Below are 24,819 nucleotides of genomic sequence, written 5' to 3'. Positions count from 1 at the left end.
GAGTCTATTTAAGATCGGTTAGACCACCTGCTATAAGGTTTTTGTTATCTAGGGATGGCAATGGGTACCTAATGGGTAGGGTACTATAGCACCTTCCCCATACCCGCGTTTGTAAAAAATGCCCGTACCCGAGCACGTATCCTCATGGGTAACAACTTTAGTGTCATTCCCCATACCCTATGGGCACCTAAGTGCCCATACCCATACCCAATACCCGCACTTTAATTATAAAGAGACAATAAAAAACATCACAATTGAAATAAAACTATGATCCAAATTTTTTTAAAGCAACTCATAAAATAGTAGAAATCATAGTATTTAGCCAAATAAAAAATATTCCTCGAAAATTAAAATAAAAACATTCAAAATACATATAAAAAAGTGCATGCTAAAATAAACATCAAATTGATTTAAATCATAAATTTGTAGCTCGTAAGCTTATGTACGTAAGGATGAAACGATTACCGTATTAGTTTTTAGGTTTAGTTTTATGTTTAAATAGCTAAACAAATTAAATAATTATACACCAAAAATAAATAAAATATTTATTATATTATATAATATAATAAATTTGCGGGTAATTAGTTTTAAATAATTATGCGGGTTGCGGGGCTGGGTAGTATAGTGCCCTTACCCGCACCCATACTCATATAAATTTGCGGGTAATTACCCGGACCCAAGCCCATACCCATAAAGCGGGGTTTTACCCTATCCATTGCGGATATTTTTTGCGGGTGCCCATCAGGCCTAGGTTCAATTGCCATCACTATTGTTATCTGATCACTTGGTTCACACTTCAAATGTATATGGTTGATGTTAAGAGTCTCACCTTAAAAGAGATGATTTTAAATTAGTTTATAAGTGAGAGTAATTCTAAGACAGTTTTGTAAGGTTGAGTTAGGTCAAATAAAAAATGGGAAATGTTAACTTGTGCCCTTAAAGCACAAGTTAATGAAACAAATATAGAAATAACTCATTGGAATGTGTGCAATACATTTAATTTTAACTTTTTAATGAGTTGAATGCACAAAATTTTATAAAATATTTCTCCTTTTAGATCTCTTAACATGTGCTCTAAGGGCACAAGTTAACACTACCCATAAAAAATATAAGATGAATAACAAAGAAAAAAATATATTTAGGTAATACTTTCGTCCTTTATCTTTTTTTTGTCACGATTTAGTCTTTATGTTATAAAATAACAACATAGTTATCCTTTTTTATGAAAAAAATAATCAAAAACTAAAAAAAAAATTCATCAATGTCAGTTATTTGATTATCGATCATCATTAGTAATAAAAGTTACCACGAATCCAAGATAATGACCGATTATCGATCATCATTAGTAATAAAAGTTACCACGAATCCAAGATAACGACTTCATAGAATTCTTACCATCATAACCTAACTGAATCCCAGTTATTTGATTTCAGAAAGTTTTTATGCCGGATATTGTTTGTAATTTGTAGGCAATAGTTGTGTTTCTAATAAGCATACGCCTATGTTGACGCGTTTACAATATTACAACATCTAGTAATTTGGGATAATTTGGTTGTTTTCTATGCTATCAACTGGATCTTCAGTGCTCTTCTTTCATCAGGGATGCATAATTGCATATGATTATGTTTCGGCTGTGTCTACAACCGTCGTGTAAGTGCCTTTGCATTTTTTTTTTTTTTTTTTTTTTATCTTAGATGTGTAGTTCCTTGCTTTTTTGACGTTTTTAATTTTAAGATGAATAGCTATTGAGGGTGGTCCGGGGCACAAATTTTAGGTAGCCTTGTGATATGGGTGACAGTTACTTGCGGTAACATACTTTTTTTTTTTGGTAGGACGCAAGTAAGACTACCTACATCCCCCTTCTCACTGCCAATTAGTAGGAGCCTACTGCACCACAAAATCTTATAGAACACCAAATACCTGTCATATCCCTAGTATCCTCTCCTGCATTGCAGGATAAGATTTCACATTATGCTGAAATCTTGTCCCATAAACATAGTATAGGTATTATCTAATGTGGACATGGTATATTAATAGACCATTGGTGGTGACATTGATCATTGCACATGTCAATGTCACTTTGTTCTCCACTTTTTCTTTTTGCTGAAATTTGTATACATTGCATCAGGCATCAGCTATATTTTGATAGAAAATATAATTTCCATACAGCTCACAGTTGCAGCCTGGATGGTCCAATTCTTGCCATCAAGTACTTCTGATGTACATATAGTCGAAGCAAAACCAGTACACTTCAGCCGGTTGAACAGCTGGGAGGCCGATTGTTATTGCTGTCCAGTTACCCAATAAACAAAGACAAGTGAATTTATAGCAAGTGAATCTCCAATATAGGTTTTGATCTGGTAAATATACATGTAATTTTTTCGGAAGTCGATCCAGCCCTATCTATCTACCATAGATCCTAACCATTAGACTAATAATGCCTGTTAAAAATAAAAAAAATAAACTCACTCTCTATTTCAAAACAGAATGTGTACTTCATCGTTTCTGTCAAACGACCACTAGACACCATCGCTGTGAACCTCCACAACATCCACCTGAGCCATATGTCTGAGTTGACTCCTGATCTGTTTGAGTTATTAGCAGTAAATTAACAGACTTCAATTTTATTCGTCACTTTCCAGATTGGTTTAGCAATCTAATGATTTGCTATAGGCATTTTACATAGTTTGTATTTGTACTCATAGATTGAATGTGTTAGAATATCTCATACACTCCTCGATTTTGCTTATGAAAAAACAACTCATTAGACCCGCAAGTTAAACACAGTATTAAACCATGAAGGAGTTCTAATCATAAAATTCATGATTTACCATGAAAATTAACATAAGTGACCACTACAGTAATTTACTAATAATTATATACTAAACACAATATTTTTTTTTTGAACAAGTACTAAACACAATATTAAACTTGTAAAATCACATTTAATGAACTTACTAAAAAATAATTGATCTTAACAAGTACAAATTGCATGCTGAAGTACTGGCTATACTAGCCGGCCTAAGTCTATGTACCATTATCCATTGAAAACTGGGGTTATGCTACAATTATAGAATTGAAGAGTAATTGAGTTGAGGTCTTTAAAAGAATAAGAAGTTAATGTTATGCATGGCTGATAGCAACAATATTAAATCCAAGAAAATGACATCTAAATCCGCATGACAGCACTTTTATTCTCTGGTAGCTTTTAAAACACGGTAATTCTTACCATTTGAAAGCTATGGTAGGAATGAAACAACTTTTTAATTGGTAAATATAATATGACTCTCTATGACTCAAACAACCCTGTCAGAACTCAACCACAACATGAATAAAAACTTTAGCATTGATTGAAAATGAAATGCATAAAAGTGAATGAGCACGGGGAATGTATATGAATAGCATTTCGCATCCAGAAATGTATATGCATGTATCAAAATATTGGTCTTGATGACAAAGAAATGATGTACCCATTCACATGTGTCGGTAGTTTCATTCACTTAGGTAACAAGAGTATGGGATGCTTGTCCCACAAAAGTTGTTGTTTAATTCATCTTCTAAAAACGAATTTGAAAAATTATGACACAAAGGTAAAAGGTCAGAGAGATAGGGGACCTCAAAAGCCCTAAAATAGGTCAATTTTAGTATGGGTTGCTCCCCCATTCCCAAACCATTAGGTGTGAGTTTATGGTAGTTACTACCACCTAGCTAACTCAATAGTACCATAGTAGTGTAGTACCTCACCTAACCAACAAATTAACCCCACCAAAAACTTATTCCATACACTTCTTCTTTATGGGTCATTCCCTTCACTGCCTTAGCTGTCTTTCAGATAAGTTTGCTTCCTAGGAAACAAATATTACGCTATCAAAGAATGGTACGTTATCTGACTTTTGATCTGTATGATTTAATGTCCACTTTCTTTTAATTAAGGAGTCCTGGATCCCAGCACGCTTATGTATCCCCTAACCATTTTGGATCTAAATCCAATTAGATAGGTATTAATTTCTAAATATTGAAACACATATATTGGTTTTACCTTTTACATCTAGATACAAAAATGTATTCACATCGTGACAAATCGAAATTTGAATCCCGGCTGAGAGAAGTATCAACCTTTAGTATTTCAAACACCTAAAATATGATTTTCTCTAGCGAAAGAACTCATGAGAAACAGTATATAATGTATAATGACTAAACAAATATTGCATGGTCATTATGAAATGATAATGCTAGATTGATCAATTATCAGAAGCCAATTTGATTATTGAAAGCTTTTATTGTTTTCATGATCTTAACTGAAAGCTAAAATGAAACAAATGAAACCATCTTAGTTACATAATTAACAATGTCACATACACAAGGTCATTTGATAAAAAAAATAATAATATCATTTCACATGGACATGTGGGGAAGGGACCTTGTGTAGTACATATGATTAATGCCTGCAAAGTTTCTCATGAGAACATAGAGCCTTAAAAATAGAGTAATGATATTTTAACATCCATTTGATGACAACCTTGTTTTTCTCAATTCTTATTGGTCAAAAACAATGAAGAGAGAAAAAGGAAGAGAGAGGATAACAACATCATGTGAGTATGAGAGAGAAAGTTGTCCAAAAGTTGTCAAAAAGTGGTTGTCAAAATATCATTTCTCAAATAAATAACTGAGCATTAGCACATCTATTGGTACAGTATTCTTGCCACACGGGCATGCCTATTCTAACAAAGTTTCTCTAATATATATAATTATATTTTTCCAATTTTATTAGATGTTTAGGATGTTTATGTTAAAGAAATTTGTCAAAATTTATTTGACCAAGAAATCTACAAGATCACCAAACAAGTTGTACATGATGAAATGAAATGACTTCATTAAATATAAACAAACACCTTGTAGAGTGGTACCGATCGAATTTGTTTCACAGATGGGGTGGACCCAACATTATGCTTAGCTAGTTTTCTTCTAGCTAATGACCAAACTATAAGATCAAAATTTGTGTCCTTAATTTCATTTTTCAATTACGTACTGCCCAATTAATATTTGGGTGCCTGTCTCGTGCATTTCAGCTGAAGAGAACATTACATTTCATATATTAATATCCGTTGTGTAACAATAACAAACTTTTCTTTGAACAAAGTCATGAAAAATATACATTGACAATAGGAGTTTTTTTTATTTATCTTATTTTTTTTCTCTCATAAAAACGTCGATTATTTTAAAAAATATAAAATAAACCTTGATATAATTGGAATAAAAAAAAAAACTTGTAATAAGTTTGTTATCAAATGGCACCAATATTGCATGGTTGCCATGTGCAAAGATATGCCTTGGACTAACACAAGTCACACGTAAGGACCTTCCCACGTAATAAGAACAAGATAAATCTAAGCTAACAAACAAAACAGCCCCAAAATATATCCAACAACAAAAAAAATTAATTAACAAAACTTTAACACGATTCGTTACTCTTTAGTCATTAGTCCATTCCTTTTCCACCCAAAAATCAAGATTCATAAAATCTAATTAATTTAATCGGAATAAAAATTACATAATTTGATTAATTTTCACAAACATACAAATTCAGAAAGTAATAAACTAGAAATGAACAAGAATTGAATTACAATTGGAAATAGAGGCTAAGCAAGCCAATTAAGGATCATATGTTAAGTCACATGATCACATAACCATATCTACACTTAATTACGTACTTTTTTTTTACTAGAAATTAATTACTGAAATAATAAATCACCATGAATTCACATAATTATCATCATCATCATCATCATATCAACATCAGCAGCTTTGTTGTCATTGTATCATCTACATCAGCAGCTCATTCACCCACCCAAAATCTGGTGTGACATCATTATCAACAACCTTAATCCTTTGTTCATCTCTCAAAAACATGCCACTACCACCACTTGAATTATAATATTTTCCACAACCCAATGAAGAATTAGGATTATTGTTATTATTATTAATCCAATTCAATTTGGAAGCAGAAACAGGTGAATTAGCCTCATGAACAATATCATCACCAAAGTTAAAACTCTCCATAGAACGAATAAGCTCATTAAGCACATGCACATCTTTGGAATTTGAATTGGACAAAGGTGACAAAGGGGGTGAATTTGAAGAAGAAAAATGGGGCCCACTTAACAAAGTAGAAGTGGGTGAAGAAGAATTTGAACAGCAATGACAGAAAGAACAACATTTTTTGTTGTTTTTTTGAGGAGGTGTAAGAGAAGGAGAAAGGGGTGGTAAAAGTAAAACTCTAAGTTGACGAGGTGTATGAGCAAAAAAACAAATTTTGCGCTTACAATTTTTACCATCTTTACAAGCTTCAGTTCTATACCTTGAAGGGTGCAACCAGCATTCAAAAACTCCGTGGGAGAATTCACAGGCTTCGCCGCGTTCGCAGTTTCCGCGGCGGTAATCAGGACACACCTCACCGGAGTACTGATATCTGAGGGGGTCACGACGGCGTGCCTTTTCGCCCGGGTGGGCGAAAGGGCAGTCAGTCCAGTCGTGGCTCCGGCTACGGGTGCATCGCCGGATTTTGAACTCGTACATTCGGAAATGGTCGGAGGAATAAGGATCCTCATCGGAAAACATGTCAGTGACGGCGGTGGAGGTGGGTGAGCGGCGGGTGAGTAGCTTCCTAGGTGGGATGTTGTCCATGATAGTGTCCCTTAGAGTGAGAGACTTTTTCAGGGAAAGGAGAAGTTTTTGTTGCTCTTCACAAAGTACACTACTCATTTTTGAATAGTTATAATAAATAAATAAAATAATTATGTAATTAGGTGGAAGAAAATATATGAAGTGAAGTGAAGATGTATAGAGAGGGAATGAGAGTGTGTATATATAGGGTGGTTTCAGGTATTAAATGAGAGAGAAAATATAGAGAGAGGGTGGTGCGAGAGAAATGGGTTTTATGGGATATAAGTGTGCGTGGCTGCATAGTATTTGGTGTGAGCATGCAAAAGAGGGTATGTGGCAATTTCACAATTCATTGCAGTCATCTGTTTTGCCTATGTGTACATCTGCTTCTTCATATAGATATGTAGATGCTGTGCCCAATTTTGAAGGCAAGTAGTTCTACTATGCACCTAGACTATTAATTAATTAACTAAAAATGGTTTAAATTTTTCTTTTAAAAGTATTTAATGGCTTTATATTTTATCCAGAGTATAAAATTCTAATTCAAAACTCGATTTGTATATTACAATGTTTCTACCAATTAAAAATATATAATAGATAGTTTCAAATTTTAATATGAATAATTTGTATGATGAGACTTGAGTAGCGTCTAAAACATTGTATCCCCTAGCAATTAGACAAATAGTTTGAACACCACATCTTCATTTAAAATATTAAAATATTAATCCCTCCTTTAAAACACATACGAGTATTTATAAAATGACGAAGTACTTAAACTTGGTACTTAATTTGCATATGGTACTATTCATGTGCTCCATATTTCGTTGTTAGTAAAATTTGTCGATTTCTCGTATATTTATGGCCTAATCTTTTATTTTAACCGTCGTTGACCTATTTATTCTTCTGTAAGTGTTCTACTCTTTTTTTTTTTTTGAAGAAGCCAAAATGAAATATAACTAAACGCGAGTGGTTCAACTAGCACAAGTGTGCCAAAAAGAACCACCCAAAAGGAGTACAAAGTTATGTGTATGTTTCCATAAACGCAACGAAAAAAAACAAGCAAAAGAAAACTACTCCCTAACACCCATACATAATAAAGGGCTCCGCCATCAGTCATTGTAACCGAAAGCAGAAGTGAGCAGCTTAGCTTTTAACCAAGAAAAATATATAAACTTGACATCATCTAACAACTTAAACAAATCCTAAGCTTTGTTCTTAAAAATCCTGTTATTTCGTTCCTTCCAAATGACCCAAACAGTTGTGTGTCAAATCAATTGGAGGTAAGAGTGAACATGTCGCGGAAAACTACTCTTTCTTAAAATGAATACCATTCAGCTATTCTAAAATTTTGATTAAAAAAAGGGTCTTGTTAACGAATGCTTCTGGGGCACTTTTTAAGCATTCTAAATTAAGTAATTATTCCATAAAAATGTCAAAGTTTTTAATTTCCAATGCACTTTATTCTACAAATTTTCACAAAAAGTTACTATTTAAAGTCCTTAACGAGTGTCTGGGATACTAGTTAACATTTCCTTAAAAAAATAAGACTGTATCCGGTCGTTCTTCATAGTTTGAACAATTTTCATATACACCTACCTCAATACAAAAATCGTATACACCAATAAACCAAACATAGAACCTGTCGATTTTAGCTGTTATACTTTCTTTCTGAATTACTTTAATTTGCGTTTTCTCATAGGCAATTATGTTAAGTTGCTGAAAATTCTAGATTTCATGTATTTGGGAATCGTTCTTAATTAACAAAAATTTAAAAATTAGCTTCATTTCTTTTACTTTATCCTATTTTCTTGATGTTCCTTTTGACCGTTAAGATGTGTCTTTGGAAAAATGTTTTTTTTTTTTTTTTTTTGGTACAAGTCTTTGGAAAAATGTTACAAAGGCGTGGTTACGATCTTTGACTGATTGTTCTTCTGAGTTAAATCTTCAATATTGAAAATAAAATCTTAGGTAATTAATTGTTTTCCTTTCTTATGATGATATAATATTAAAGATGAAGTTATGAGTCTAAATAAAGACATAAACTGTTAAGAGTTCGACGTAGAAAAGATTAATATTATTTCATAAAGGTGTAGTTATGAGTATAAATCAAAATATAATGTTCCCTAAAAAAAATATAATGTGTTACGAGTTCCACGTTGTAAGCGATAGGTTATGAGTTTCACATTGATGAAAGTGTTTGCAATCGGGTTAAGGGGTTCAAATCAAATTCTAAGATAGTATTAGAGTCTATTTAAGATCGGTTAGACCACCTGCTATAAGGTTTTTGTTATCTAGGGATGGCAATGGGTACCTAATGGGTAGGGTACTATAGCACCTTCCCCATACCCGCGTTTGTAAAAAATGCCCGTACCCGAGCACGTATCCTCATGGGTAACAACTTTAGTGTCATTCCCCATACCCTATGGGCACCTAAGTGCCCATACCCATACCCAATACCCGCACTTTAATTATAAAGAGACAATAAAAAACATCACAATTGAAATAAAACTATGATCCAAATTTTTTTAAAGCAACTCATAAAATAGTAGAAATCATAGTATTTAGCCAAATAAAAAATATTCCTCGAAAATTAAAATAAAAACATTCAAAATACATATAAAAAAGTGCATGCTAAAATAAACATCAAATTGATTTAAATCATAAATTTGTAGCTCGTAAGCTTATGTACGTAAGGATGAAACGATTACCGTATTAGTTTTTAGGTTTAGTTTTATGTTTAAATAGCTAAACAAATTAAATAATTATACACCAAAAATAAATAAAATATTTATTATATTATATAATATAATAAATTTGCGGGTAATTAGTTTTAAATAATTATGCGGGTTGCGGGGCTGGGTAGTATAGTGCCCTTACCCGCACCCATACTCATATAAATTTGCGGGTAATTACCCGGACCCAAGCCCATACCCATAAAGCGGGGTTTTACCCTATCCATTGCGGATATTTTTTGCGGGTGCCCATCAGGCCTAGGTTCAATTGCCATCACTATTGTTATCTGATCACTTGGTTCACACTTCAAATGTATATGGTTGATGTTAAGAGTCTCACCTTAAAAGAGATGATTTTAAATTAGTTTATAAGTGAGAGTAATTCTAAGACAGTTTTGTAAGGTTGAGTTAGGTCAAATAAAAAATGGGAAATGTTAACTTGTGCCCTTAAAGCACAAGTTAATGAAACAAATATAGAAATAACTCATTGGAATGTGTGCAATACATTTAATTTTAACTTTTTAATGAGTTGAATGCACAAAATTTTATAAAATATTTCTCCTTTTAGATCTCTTAACATGTGCTCTAAGGGCACAAGTTAACACTACCCATAAAAAATATAAGATGAATAACAAAGAAAAAAATATATTTAGGTAATACTTTCGTCCTTTATCTTTTTTTTGTCACGATTTAGTCTTTATGTTATAAAATAACAACATAGTTATCCTTTTTTATGAAAAAAATAATCAAAAACTAAAAAAAAAATTCATCAAACTCATAGACAAACGTAAATCTTCATCATATAAGCCTAGAAAATCAAATTTCTTTGAAAAAAATCTCATAAAAAATGATAAGATATTATCATTTTACAACATAAAGAACTAAATCGTGACAAAAAAAATAAAGAACGAAAATGTTACTTAAAATAAAGTTAAGGGATTAATCGTATAATTTTGCCTTATTTTTGGTTTCTAATAGATTCCTTTCATGAAAGATAGTCTTATTTAAGACACTCAGGCACTAACTATATGTATCTTTTTCAATTGAAATTCGAACATTAATCCGTAAATCCAACTCCGATAGTATGTTTTTCTACCTTCAAAAATTAGAATAACTGTTCGACTTTAGTCAGAAAAAACAAGTGAGGCGGTTGAACCACAAAAAGATGTGATGTATTGTGATGTTATGCTATATATAGACAGACCGAAACGTTGGTTGATTAATTAATTAATTGAGCTGCTATGTGACTAAATTGCAAAGATAATAGTTGAAAATTAGGTCGAATTGCATTATTTCACCAAACTACTGTAATACATGATATTGTCAACTCGAAACCGGCTAATATCTTATACTCCTTCTGGTCACTATTATAAACAAAAATAAACTTTTTAGTTTCATAATGATGTATTTGGTCAATAATATAGACTAAATACATCATTTAATGAATGAACCTAAAAAGTTGATTTTTGCTTATAATAGTGACTGGAGGGATTATATGCATTGCAATTTGCAAGTTATAAGTCAACAAAAGTCCCATCAAGTTAATTGTTTTCTTATACTTAAAAGAAATCTGACCAATTAAAATCATCGAGGCTCGTGCCCTAATCTCTTAATTTCGGATTGCTGACCAAAATATTGAACAATAGAGTGTTGAGATGCAGCATTTCTATATTAATTTGTTTTAAGTTTAAAAAAAATAAACCCATTTGGGGTTGGTCTAGTGGTTGGTTTGGGATCTTGGAGTTTGCTCCTCTAGAGGTCTCAAGTTCGATTCCCTCTGATGCCAATTTCGGTGGGCTAAGTCCATACAGAGCTTGCTCTAGCTTTAAACGGGGGCCCCGCAAGTGGGCGGTGGGATTGGTCCCCTCGGATTAGTCGATTCTTGGATCGGATACCGAGTTTTAAAAAAAAAATTTAAAAAAAATATATCAAAGTTTTAAGGCAAGAAGCTGATGTGTTGTGCATTGTGTGTAAATTTTGCTAATCTTTAGGCACCGATCATTCCTATTATTGTGTTTCATAGCAGACTGGGTCGGTACTCGGTAGTTGCTGACATGTTTAACAACATTGATTCACCTATTAAAGTTAAATATTTTGTCTTTGATTGCATCACGGTAAGTTAGTAGTATCAGCGATTCATGCAAATCATAAAATAAGTCCAAGCCCAGTGATTTCATTTAAGACAAAATGGTGTTAGGCTTGTTAAAGCAAATTAGTCCTTGCCATCATGATGACACAGACCAAACTTTTTAGGACCATCACTGCATTAAAAACTTGTAACTGTAGTTTGAGATTTATTTCCCTAGAAAGAATATTCAACCAACATAATGGAGGGGGCAACCATGACACTTTCAAATATCTGATGGGCTGCCTGTTGAATTCCACGTGAAAGGAAGTGGCAACTTCAAGTTTTGGTTAGGTAGTTGCATGCAAAGGGGAACCAAGTTACTGTCTTTTCTTGATTCCTTTACCACCCTCCCAATCCCAATGACAACACACAAATTCATGGAATAGGAGCCTCATGAATTGTGTGCCTTTTTTCTACATGAGAAAAAGGCAAAAGCAAAAAAATTATAAAAAGATAGTACTAACCGCGATGCTAAGCAATCTTCATACTATCTCTTGTAAGCAACAAAAGAAGCTTAGTTGAAGGGTCAAACACAATCTATAGATCGCTTGTAGACTTTGTACTATAAGTCAACACGTATAGAGTGTGACATAATTGAAAAGCCAACACACATATTTCCATACCGATGAGTGTAAATATCAACATGTTACACCAAATGAATAGTATGCACAGAATTAGTTTAACAAATAATATCTCTTAAACCTTGCCCCAACAAATTTAAATCTCATGTATTAATGTCGATATTTCGGCATGAAGAATACCTAAGTAGTCAATAACCATGGAAACCACACAAGAATTGTCCATCTATAATCAATCAATCAAATTCTTTCATTCCATATTCATTTGAGCACTACCATCCAAGTTAAGAATATATGAGTCAGAATGTCACTCTTTACCAAAAAAATAAATAAGTTGAGGCTGAATACTGGTAATCTTGTTATGCATACCGCTGAAAGCTTAAGATGATATTTAAAAGTTAATTATTATAACTTTTACGATTAATAGTTATCACACAAATTAATTTCCAATATAATATTCATATCTCAATTTTTTTCTTTCCGATTAATAGTTATCTACTCTAACCTTAAGGAATGCCCCAACTCTTGATTTTTTTTGGTCAAATACTATGTTTGGTCCTTTTAGTTTGACATAATTGTCAAGTTAGTCCTTTAAGTTTCAAAAGTTTCAAATATATCATTTTAGTTTGACAGAATTCCCAAATTAGTCCTTTAAGTTTCAAAAGTTTCAAATAAGTCATTTTAGTTGATAAACTATTTCTCCGTTCCCCCTACTGTTAGTATACGTTTAACTAATGCTAATGTAGCCGTTAAGTTGTTGACTTTGATCAAAATGTTGCCTTTTTAAAAGTTCCATGATGTCAAAATGCTACGTTTAATGGTCACAAATAATCATTTATAGTGCTAGAAATGCAGCTATTTACAACAACAAATGTCTTTCTAACACTATTAAACGATATTTATAGTGCTAAAATGATATATGTGACCATTAAACGTAACCTTTTGACACCCTGAAGCTTTTAAAAGGCAATGTTTTGATCCAAGTCAACAACTTAACGACTACATCAACATCAATTAATTATTAACTGATAGCAGGGGGTAATGATGAAATAGTTTATCAACTAAAATGACATATTTGAAACTTTTAAAACTTAAAGGACTAACTTGGAAATTCTGTCAAGCTAAAAGGACATAATTGAAACTTTCGAAACTTAAAGGACTAACTTGAGAATTATGTCAAACTAAAAGGACCAAAAGTAGTATTTGGCCTTTTTTTTTTATTTTACAAAAAGGTCCTTTTGATTTGTATTATACTTTTTTGACAGATTGTATTATACTTAGAAACTATTTGTAGCATTCTTGCTTTTGAATGATGAGATTATTTTTTAAAGTAAAAAAATTAAGGACTCTTAGAGTGTCTTTGAATTTGGTTATAAAAAATTCCAAGAAAATAAAAATTTATGACAATTCAAACACTTCAATTGATTTTTTTTCATTTCTACATTTGTTTCGTTTTGCTTATGTCAAACATGGATGGAAATACGCATTTTTTGTTTTGTTTTTTTTTTTTCTTCCTTTTTTGGTAGCGCTTTCCTTTCGCGGCGCTGCTTAAACTATGTTGGACAATATTTATAAATTCTAAAAGTTGTGGGTGAGTTAAAAATTATGAAAAATAAGGACTAATATATAATATAAAAAAATATAGGGAGTAATTTTCATTTTTTTTATTAAATTCATAGGGACGAATTTGCACAATTTGTAATATATAAGAATCAAGTAGCTAAATATCATCCTTCAAACAAAAAGTAGCTAAATATCCAAGACAATAATAAGTCGATTAAGCCACCAAAGATTCAAATTATATTGGAATAGAGATTTCCTTTAATGCAATTCCTAAGAAGAATTAATATTTCCTTCATACAACTTAGTTTTGGTTATCTCTTGCATGCTCTCAACTTCTCATCTACTGAGTACTTTTCCAGTTTTTTTGTTGTTGGGCCGAAAAGTCAGAACAGAATACTGGGGCCGTAAAGAAAGTGGACCGGGTTGCAACTGATTGGGCCATTCTGACCCGGCCTAAAACCCCAAAACCCTAAACCTCTTCTTTATACTCTCTCTTGCGTCTCCATCCATTCACAACCTCCTTCAACCTATTCTCTTCTTCTTCTTCTTCACCAATCCATCAACAATGGGTAAAGCAAAAGCAAAAGGAAAACATCGTTTAGACAAATACTACTACTTAGCCAAAGAACACGGTTACCGTTCTCGTGCCTCATGGAAACTCGTTCAAATCAATTCCAAATTCCATTTCCTCGAATCCTCACGCTCCGTCCTCGATCTCTGCGCCGCTCCTGGTGGTTGGATGCAAGTCGCAGTTCAACGTGTTCCCGTCGATCATCTCGTTATCGGCGTCGATCTCGCTCCGATTAAACCAATTCGAGGCGCGATTGCTATTCAGGAAGATATTACTAGACCTGAATGTAAATCTAGAGTTAGGAAAATTATGAATGAAAATGGTTATCGTGCTTTTGATGTTATTCTTCATGATGGTTCTCCCAATGTTGGTGGTGCTTGGGCTCAAGAAGCTACCAGTCAGAATTCGCTTGTTATTGATGCTGTTAAGCTTGCTACTCAGTTTTTAGCTCCTAAGGGAACTTTTGTTACTAAGGTTTTAACCTAATTTTGCTTAATTAACTTCCTTAATTATGAAATTATCATTATTATCATCATCATTTTAATTGCTTTTACTTTGTTGTGTGCTAGGTTTTCAGGTCTCAGGATTACAATTCTGTGGTGTGGTGTATGAAGAAGGTGATTATTTTTTAATTTTAAAATGAATTGTTCTGTTTGTGTTTTTTAATCTGGTTTTAGCCCTGTTTGGATAAACAACTTAATTTGCAGCTTATAGCACAAATGATAAAAGGGTTAAATATGTTTTTAGTCCCTCTAAATATACAAACTTCCTATTTTCAATTTTAGTCTATGCTTTTTTACATTTGTGTTATAAGTGATAAGAACTTATGCATAAGCTATCCAATCTCTATTAATTTGCCTTTAACTTCAAATTAAATATGAAATTGTTAAATTTAATATGAAATAGTTAAATTATTAAGCTAACGATACTTCATTAAAAAAGAAGTTGAAACACGGGGCTAAAAGTGATAGTTGTATATTTAGAGGGACTAAAAACATATTTACCCAAGATAAAATATAGTAAATTGTTTCATAAGCTAAGCTATCTTGGAGAGCTTATGAAAATAAGCTGAAAACAATATATGAATATGCCTCAAATTGTTTTCATAGGTTCTTCCAAAAAGTATCGAAATTGTTCTTTATCAAAGATAAGTTCAAATAAGCTATTAATTTGTCTATAACTTCAAGTTAAATATGAAATTGCTAAATTTAATATGAAATAGTTAAATTATTAAGCTAATGATACTTCATTAAAAAAGAAGTTGAAACACGGGGCTAAAAGTGATAGCTGTATATTAGAGGGACTAAAAACATATTTTACCCAAGATAAAATATAGTTAGATTGTTTTATAAGCTAAGCTATCTTGGAGAGCTTATGAAAATAAGCTGAAAACAATATATGAATATGCCACAAGTTGTTTTCATAGGTTCTTCCAAACAGTATTACAATTGTTCATGATTAAAGATAAGTTCAAATAAGCTAATCCAAACAAGCCCTCTGTTGAATTCATTGTGGATGTTGAAAATTGTTTGATGTTGTGGTGGTGGAATTTTTGTATTGCAGTTGTTTGAGAAGGTTGAGGTGGAAAAACCACCGGCTAGTCGTTCTGAATCTGCTGAGATATATATTTTGGGGATTAAGTATTTAGCCCCTGCTAAGATTGATCCTCGCATTCTTGATATCAAACATCTTTTTGAGGCTTCGGCTCAACCGATAGCTAAGGTTAATTGTTTTTTTTAATTTATTTTTTTTGACAATGTGTTTTTGCTCTTTTCATTTGATTTACTTGGTTGTTGAATCAATAATGCAGATGGTGGATGTACTTGGAAACAATAAGCAAAAGAGGCATCGTGACGGGTAACTACCTCATCATTGTGTTTTGGATTTTACATTGTTTCGTTCGGGTTTACGCATTCTTTCTCAAATGGTTCTGCTTGTTATTTTGAAATGGATTTTATTAATTTGTGTGTGTTAGATTCATCATGTATGTTTTTTTGCAAAAGAAACTAATTGTGGAGAATGTTATGATATTTGGAGTAGGGAAAACTCCGCAGTTTAACTGCTTATTTAGAGTAGGGAAAAGTCAGTTGTAACTGCTTAATTATGGTGTTTGTTGCTATTATTATAACTATTTTGTGCTACAGGTATGAAGATGGAAACACAACTTTGAGGAAGGTGTCTTCAGCTGCAAATTTTGTTTGGACAGATACTCCTCTGGAGATTCTTGGTTCAGTTACTTCCATAAGCTTTACTGATCCAGCTGATATACCAATCAAGGATCATGACCTAACAACTGAAGAGGTATTTTTTTGGTATATACAATGATATCTAATTTTTTTGGTAGTCTGAGGGATTGGAACAATGCTCAGTGTTATTGATAATAAAAACTTTGATTGTGGTTGTATGCCAGGTAAAATCTCTCTGTGAAGATTTGAGGGTTTTGGGGAAGCAAGACTTCAAGCATCTTCTAAAGTAATTGCACAGCTAGAACTTTACTCTCCGTCATTTCTGGCATTATTTTTTCAAATGCTGAATCCTGAAAATGTTTATTCTTTTTTTTTTTCTTTTATTTTATATCTGGGGGTAATTATGTTGTATCTGCTGGTTATCTCTAGGTGGCGGATTAACATTAGAAAAGCTCTATCACCTGCTAAAAAGACCGAACCTGCTACTACAGCTGAGGTGGAAAATGAGCATGATGTGGTGGATGAAGATGATAGAATACTCAACGAAATGGAGGAACTGACAAATGCAATGGACCGCAAGAAGAAGCGTGAAAAAAAGATTCTATCAAAAAGAAGAGCCAAGGTTTGTAGCTTCTTAGTTACCACCGAGTACTTTGGGGTTGGATACATCAAATGAATTTTCTGATCTTTGCAACATTGTTAATATTTAGTTGGAAACTATAATAGGTTAATATCAAATCAATATTTACATGATTTTAGTCCCAAAAATGGTTTCAAGGCATGATCAAGAACAAAAGCAGTGTTAATCCTTCCATGTATCATGGCATTCTAAGCTCAGTTCTGTTTTATAATCCTTTTTGGGGATGAGATCAAGCTTGCTCATTGCTTTACCCATTTTGGTTTTACAGGACAAGGCGCGGAAAGCTACAGGGATGCAAGTGGATGCAGTAGAAGATTATGTTGACCATGAGTTGTTTTCCCTTGCTTCTATGAAGGTTTGCTTTAATCTTTTTACTTCCTCCATCTCAAATCAAGTGCTGTTTAAGTTATTTTAATTAACAATCATTAAGACAAGCAACCAAGGACTTGATGAGCAATTGTCCTTATTAACAATTGAAGTATTACTCGTTATAAATGCATAGTGGAGTATAATGACCGAAAGCGTACAATATTTATTTGGGGGGAAGATTGAGAGAAGCATCTTATTTAAATTTATATGCTTGAAGCAGGTCAATTATTTAATCATTCCGAACTCTTCTTCACTTTGTTAAAGGAGATATGTACATAGAGGTTGTGTGATTGACATTCCTGAGAGTTTACTGTGAATGTTTCTGAGAGTTTACTGTGATAGGAGATCTACTTTGATTGGTTAATTACTCATATTGCAACACTTTTGAGCTAGTGAGTCTTAGGTGGTCACAATCATTTGGGCACATCATTTGAGTGCACACACATACTTGAAAAAAAGTAGAAAGATAAAACATTGAAATAATGTATATTTTTCAAATAATTAATGATATGTATTTTTATGTGTGTGTGTAAATGATGTGTCCAAATGATTGGAACAACCCAAGTATTTTCCTACTAATCCATTACTCTTTGGAGTAAGTTACATATTAGTGATATGACTTCTTATCTTAGCATATGTTCTTTTGGCCCTTCAGAAGGAAACCATAAAGAGAGTATATCTTACTTACCTTTTGGGATGGGTATTTTGTTTCTGCTAGTTTATTTGAAGATATTGAGTTCTGTCACTATATCTTCATGGCATAAGTTTAATTTATTACTCATCTTTAGATAGGAGAAATGTTTTCAACTATTTATTAATCGTTTCTTGGTTGTTGTCACCGGGTTTTAGGGTAAGAAGGATCTGGTAGCTGTTGACACCACTGACTATGAAGGTGGTGAGGGTGAAGTGGATGACAGTGAGAATGATGAAAACAAAGGTGGCTCAGAGCATTCATCTAGTGACTTAGATTCTGACGAAGAACGTAAAAGGTGATTGACGGGTTCTTTTGTTATTGTTTTTCATGTTATGAGATCATTTACACTCACATATATCTTGTAATTGTTTTCTAACCAGTGTATCTCTTATGCACAAGCCTCAACTCAAGGATTAAAAGTTGAGGGTTATGTTACGGGTTATAAGTTAAATAAAGTAATATTGTGAGGGAAGGCATATAAGTGAGAGGGTTATATTTGCCCTCGTGTTCATTTTTTTTTTTTTTTGAATTATGAAAACCATTCTTCAATCACATTTGTTCTTACCTCTCCACTGTTTTATTCTGTTGGTCTTTCATAACTGGTGAATCTAACTGTATATACTCAAACCAGATATGATGAACAAATGGAGGATTTACTTGAACAAGCTTATGAGCGGTTTGTGATAAAAAAGGAAGGCACTGCACAGCAGCGTAAGCGTATCAAGAAATCCTATGATGCAGACTCCCAACTTTTGGAGGTATGGAGCTTTTTTGTAATTGTCGATGTAGTTACACCAGTCCGGATTTGCTCCATTTATAGTCCATTTATGAAAGATAGACACATGCGATAGATTAGTGATTTAGTGGCTCCCACTAGTGGATGCCACTAAGCTATCACCTTGTTTATCTCATAAATGGGCAATAAATGGAGCAAAGCTGAACTCTAATTATACCTTCCGGTTTGGGAGTTATATGAAGGGAAATGAAATTATACCCGATTCTTGAAAACTATTATCTTCACATTATATTCCCATTCCTTTAATTCCAGTTTCCTTTAATTTCTTCCCTTCGCTCAAATATATCCTACGTCGAATATTTAATATGAAGCTTACCGGTAATATAAACATGATTTCATGTTGGTATTGTTGGTTTTACCTGCTTGGACCTCCCTTTAGGACTGGTATTTTTGTCATGTCAAATGTGTTGGTTATTGTTGAGAATTGTGGAACTACACATCCTTTTTTATTCCGTGTGCAAAAAGAAATATTCACACGTTCTATTACCTTTTGGCTTGTAGGCTGGTGAAGATGATGACATTATTCCGTCCAAATATGATTCAGATGAAGATCAGGATGTTCAAGAAGCAAATCCTTTGATGGTGCCACTTACAGATGGTACAGGGCCCACCCAAGAGGAGATCACAAATATGTGGTTTAGTCAGGATGTTTTTGCTGAAGCTGTAGAGGAAGGAGGCTTTGAGAAGGATGACAGCGAGAATGAAATGGATATTGATGGGTTGAAGGAGAAGCCTCTTGTTGCTGAAAAGATCAAAGAAAATAAGCCTATTGCTGAAAAGATCAAAGAAAATAAAACGGCTACTTCTGTCGAGACAGATCGCAGTCAATCTAAAGCATCCAATGAAATGGATTTTGAGATTGTTCCTGCACCTGAAACTGATTCCGATGATTCGTCATCTGATGAGTCGGAGGATGATGTTGAAAAAAAAGCTGAGATACTAGCTTATGCTAAGAAGATGCTGAGGAAAAAGCAAAGGGAACAGATGCTAGATGATGCATATAATAAGTACATGTTTGATGACCAGGGATTGCCCAAGTGGTTTCTGGATGAGGAAAGAAAACACCGTGTACCAGTTAAGCCTGTCACGAAAGAGGATGTTGCTGCTATGAAAGCACAATTTAAAGCAATTGATACTAGACCTGCAAAGAAGGTGGCTGAGGCCAAAGCACGAAAGAAGCGTGTTGCAATGAGGAAGATTGAGAAAGTCCGCAAGAAGGCCAATGCTATATCAGATCAGCCAGACATATCTGATCGTTCCAAGAATAAGCAAATTGACCGACTCTATAAAAACGCTGTTCCAAAAAGGCCTCAAAAGGAGTATGTAGTTGCGAAGAAAGGTGTCCAAGTTAAGGCTGGTAAGGGAAAAGTCCTTGTTGATCGCAGGATGAAGAGTGATGCGAGGAAAAGTGGTATGGGTAAGGGAGGCAAAAGAGGTTCCAAGGCAAAGGGTGGCAAGGCACCAAAGGGTGGTAAGGCACCAAAGGGTGGCAGGGCTCCGAGTGGCAAGGCTCCTATGGGTGGTGGCAAGGCACCAAAGGGTAGCAGGGGGCCGGGCGGCAAGAAGGGAAGGAAATAACTGAAAATAGGTTGGTGCACAATTTCAGTGATGAGTTTTCTTACTTTCCAAGGCAAATTTTGTATGTTTATTTTTCATTTGGTTGTTACTGACTGCTATAGATGGATGATAGATAAATTAAATATAGCTGTTTTGTTTTTCATTTAAGGCAATCCTATTCCAAAGTTATTTAGTAATTGATTGTGGGCGCCAATATACCGGTTGTTAGCAGAAACAGTTAGAAATGGTTAATGATATGATTTTATGGGTAATATTGTAGGTGAACAATGATTGTATGCTCTATAATCAGGCTTATACTTCAGCATAATTTTGAATTTATCAAGGCCGTATTGTGAGATGCATCGAGGTCAGGTCTAAAGGCCATATTGTGAGATGTATGTTGAGACAGTGGCTTAATTTGGTGTCGATCTAAAATAAAAGAAGAGGGCCAAAAGCATGGGGTGTCAAAAATCATGAATTGAAAAAAAGAAATAAGGGGATCAAAAGTGTATTAAGCCTTTTTCTTTTATTCTTGTCTCAAATATTTATGGATATTCATGGTTTTTATTAGGGGAAATTACATTGACCTCCCCTAAAGTTTAATCAAATGTCACACACCTCCCCTCTAGTTTTTCTATAGACAATAACTTCCCTCTGATTAACTCCGTTAACAATCCGTCATGTCCAGAATGTCCAGGAAGAAAAGAAAGAAAATTAAAAAAGATCAATTGTCGCCCTGAGGTTTCATCTTTCATATTTAGTATATGTATGCTTATTTTGATCACCTGTACACAATCAAACTTAGTTTACTGAGAGACTAACAACTCTCGAGGTGATAATTTTCGTTCAGGTGATAATTTTCGTTCAGGTATTCACCGAAACGGTACCTTTTGGTTAAGACAACAGCTATTTAGTGAAAATTGTAGCGCTCGATTTGTTAAGCAGAATGGTATCAATCAAGAACATGAAAAGCATTATATGATACTCCTGGTAAATTAGAAGCTTATATATTGGCTTGAGAATCGTAAAAATTAATCTATATGGGTCATATTTTTGTGAATTAGGCTGGTAGATTAAGGAAAATATATTCTTCTAATTTAGGATCTTATGCCAAATTCATTTTTCATAATACAAAAATTAAGAGCACAACGCAACAATTAGATTTCTTTTTTTTGTTTAAGAATCAATTCGTTTGTTTAAGGAGAGTGCAACAGAAACATGAAATGGGGATGTAGGGCATTCTTTGTAGGCGGTGATTTCTGTTTGGATGAAGGTAACAAACGGTGTTAATCAAGAGGGGGGATCAGTGTCATTAATTTAAATAATAAGGGAGGTTTGTGATAAAATTAAAACTAGAGGGGAGGTTTATAACATTTAATTAAACCTCAGGGGAGGTCAATGCAATTTCCCCTTTTTATTATGGGAAATGTTAACTAGTGCCCCCGGGGCGGGGCACTAGTTAAGCACCCAAAGTAGTAATATTTTATAAAAGTTTGTGCATTTGTTGTATTGGAAATTGAAATCTTTACTTTTCTTAAATAATTTCTTCATTAGGAATGCTTAAAGAGTGCCCCGGGGGCATTCGTTAACAACACTCTTTTAATTATTACTGGTGTGCAAACGATGAATGACGTGTCCTGTTCGTTTTATATTGTGCTTAATTTGTGAGTAATAATTTAATGTTTTTTTTTACTGATTAATTATTTTTGAACTTAGTTCAAACTAAACTAGTAAAAAGGATGCTTCATTAATATTCATAAGAACCTCCTTAATTGTTTTGGTGTACACGCAAATTTGGTGACCTTGGTTTTGTTGTTTTAGAAATGCAGCTAGTTTTGAAAGGGAAAAAACATAGATACTATTCCTTATGTGCTTTTCGTATGATTCTTAACTAAATTCATCTATAATTTTCTCATAGTTTGTTATATCCAAAAAAGATGTATTTTTAGTTAAGAACCATACGAAAAACACCTAAAGAATTGTAATTAAGTTTTGTCCATTGAAAATGTAACTTTGAATTTTCAAGTAAGCATGAAACTATCATAGTTGAATAATTTAAGTTGTGAGTTTTATCGACCCCATTGGATTGAAATGCATAAATAAGTACATGGTTTGGAGCATCATGATTGAAACACTGTCCTTCCATGGTTCGAGCATCTTGAACAAACTCTTGTTCAAAATGTGCACGCTAATATATAGCACTAGGTAAGAACAATATTTGTTTGATTAATCAACTAGTAATCAATTACTCGTTCATCAACCATGTACATGTTAACCAAAGTTTATTTGTTGTTTTCTGGTATAAGTTGGTTCAAGTAGAATGGTGTACAATCAATATTTCTCTTTTAAGGAACTCATCAATAGTATTGTTTTGACGTGAGGATAAAGTTCAGAAGCCTCTACAGAAATGAGGGTACAATCTCAGAAGTTAGTTTGATCTTCCGTCACAAAGGTAGCGCGACGAATTGGTAGGCTCATATTTTTGGAAAATGAGGACTACGCAAGAAAACGAAACATTCGTCCTATATTAGTAATCACTAATAATAAACAAGCTAGACCATTTTAAAAAGTAATTAGAAATTGACACTTGAAACACATTAAATTCGTAACGAGTAATAATGTATCTTATAATAATATAGATTACATGGAAATCAAAGAACTATGTATCTTATAATAGGTAAGTTTAGAGTATCAACTACAATGTGAAAACAACCGATTTCACTTTATTAATTATCATTTTCTCTTCACTTAGGATCTTGGTAGATGAAACTCATAACACTATTAGCAGATGTGATTCCACCATCAACTGAAAGATTATGAGCAGTGACAAATCCAGATTCATCACTAGCCAAAAACAGAGCAGCCTGTGCAACATCATCAGTTGTTGCACCTCTCCCTTTAAGCAAACTTGCATTCATCCCAATAAACTCACTCAATTGTTCACTAGTCATATCAACTTCACCGTAACATTTAAAAGCATTCAAAAGCATCTCAGAAGGAACGCCGTGCGGAGAAACACAATTAACACGAATCAAATGAACGCCTAATTCACACGCCGCACTTCTCATTAATCCATCCATAGCTGATTTTGACATTGTATAACCATGTGAAGCGAATCCACCTATAGTTGCAGCTGCACTTGATGTACAAATAATTGATCCTCCTTTTTTACCTTTGATCATTGCTTTTGCAGCATGTTTGATTCCATGGATTGTTCCAAAGAGATTGATTGAAAGTAAATGAGTCAGTTTTTCCATGTCAAGTGTTGTTATGCTTCTTCCTTCATAGCCTGCAATTACGGGCGTTAAAACCAAACCAATGATCCGATGAGCCTAAATATCCAAACAAAACTATTTTAACTCACTTTTTTTTTTTTTTGTCAAAAAAAAAAAACTAATTCACTTTTTTCTTCGAAAATTCAAAATAAACCATTCCATTGCACCCACCTGCAATTCCTGCATTGTTGAACATTATGTCTAAGTGGCCTTTCCATGATATTGAAAGGTTAACTGCTGATTCAATGTCAGATTCTTTGGATACATCACAGTGTATGTAGAGACCATCAATTGATTCAGCAACCCTGGTGCCTTCTTCATCTAGAACATCAGCAATGATGACATGTGCTCCATTTTCTGCAAATAATTTTGCTGTTGCAGCACCAATTCCTCTTGCACCGCCTGTTATAACTGCTACCTTACCTAGTAGCCTTAAAAACATTTCAAAAGAAAAGAAATTTAATATCATATGATAGGTAAATGAGACTATATATCAACGAGATTACTAACCTTTTTGGAGCTAAATTTTGAGATTCTACATTCTGAATCATACGTGGCTCCATTTTATTCTTGCAATCTGTCCTTTATTAATTGATCAATGAAATGTTTATAGAACTAAATAAGCTATAATGGTGAAGTAATGTTTTGTTCTTTATATAAACAATAAACATGCATTTTGTACCTTATAACTACTTCAAAATCTCTCTCTCTCTCTCTCTCTCTCTCTCTCTCTCTCTCTCTCTCTCTCTCTCTCTCTCTCTCTCTCTCTCTCTCTCTCTCTCTCTCTCTCTCTCTCTCTCTCTCTCTCTCTCTCTCTCTCTCTCTCTCTCTCTCTCTCTCTCTCTCTCTGTGTGTGTGTGTGTGTGTGTGTGTGTGCGCGCGCGCTTTATCTCCTCAATTTCGAGCTCCTGATTCCTCTAATTCATTCAAATGTCATGTTCAGAATAAATTTTTTTTTTGATTAAATTCCGCTACAACAAAATAATACAAGTCAATGTGAGACTCTTACTCGCATTTTATATGACGTTTATCCCTCTTTTGGAATTTCATACAAGAAATTTGTTACC

General features: G+C 33.5%; 3 protein-coding genes across 3 annotated transcripts; 1 reads left to right on the top strand and 2 right to left on the bottom strand.

Annotated features, from left to right (window-relative positions):
* Positions 1-5,512: 5,512 nt before the first annotated feature.
* LOC146931632 (zinc finger CCCH domain-containing protein 61-like) lies at positions 5,513-7,037 on the bottom strand. Its single transcript, XM_085703142.1, has one exon. It carries the CDS (start codon positions 6,760-6,762, stop codon positions 5,824-5,826), a length of 939 nt encoding a protein of 312 aa, XP_085559268.1. The 5' UTR covers positions 6,763-7,037; the 3' UTR covers positions 5,513-5,823.
* Positions 7,038-14,178: 7,141 nt separating this feature from the next.
* Positions 14,179-20,749, top strand: LOC146931631 (adoMet-dependent rRNA methyltransferase spb1-like). Its single transcript, XM_085703141.1, has 11 exons — positions 14,179-14,709; positions 14,805-14,852; positions 15,799-15,957; positions 16,046-16,092; positions 16,380-16,536; positions 16,646-16,707; positions 16,851-17,043; positions 17,330-17,416; positions 18,280-18,419; positions 18,756-18,882; positions 19,422-20,749. Exons 1-11 carry the CDS (start codon positions 14,230-14,232, stop codon positions 20,496-20,498), a joined length of 2,577 nt encoding a protein of 858 aa, XP_085559267.1. The 5' UTR covers positions 14,179-14,229; the 3' UTR covers positions 20,499-20,749.
* Positions 20,750-23,074: 2,325 nt separating this feature from the next.
* Positions 23,075-24,428, bottom strand: ATA1 (TAPETUM 1). The gene is made up of 3 exons (XM_085703140.1): positions 24,263-24,428; positions 23,924-24,183; positions 23,075-23,766 (listed from the first exon to the last, which is right to left on the bottom strand). The coding sequence occupies exons 1-3, from the start codon at positions 24,313-24,315 to the stop codon at positions 23,222-23,224; spliced, it is 858 nt and encodes a 285-aa protein (XP_085559266.1). The 5' UTR covers positions 24,316-24,428; the 3' UTR covers positions 23,075-23,221.
* Between the last annotated feature and the right edge of the window lie 391 nt (positions 24,429-24,819).

This window comes from Medicago sativa, chromosome 4, assembly GCF_051527215.1.
Source record: "Medicago sativa cultivar Bolivia chromosome 4, Bolivia_mono, whole genome shotgun sequence".
NCBI classification, from domain to species: Eukaryota; Viridiplantae; Streptophyta; class Magnoliopsida; order Fabales; family Fabaceae; genus Medicago; species Medicago sativa.
Note: the sequence above shows the minus strand (reverse complement) of the source record. Positions and strands in the feature narration are given on the sequence as shown.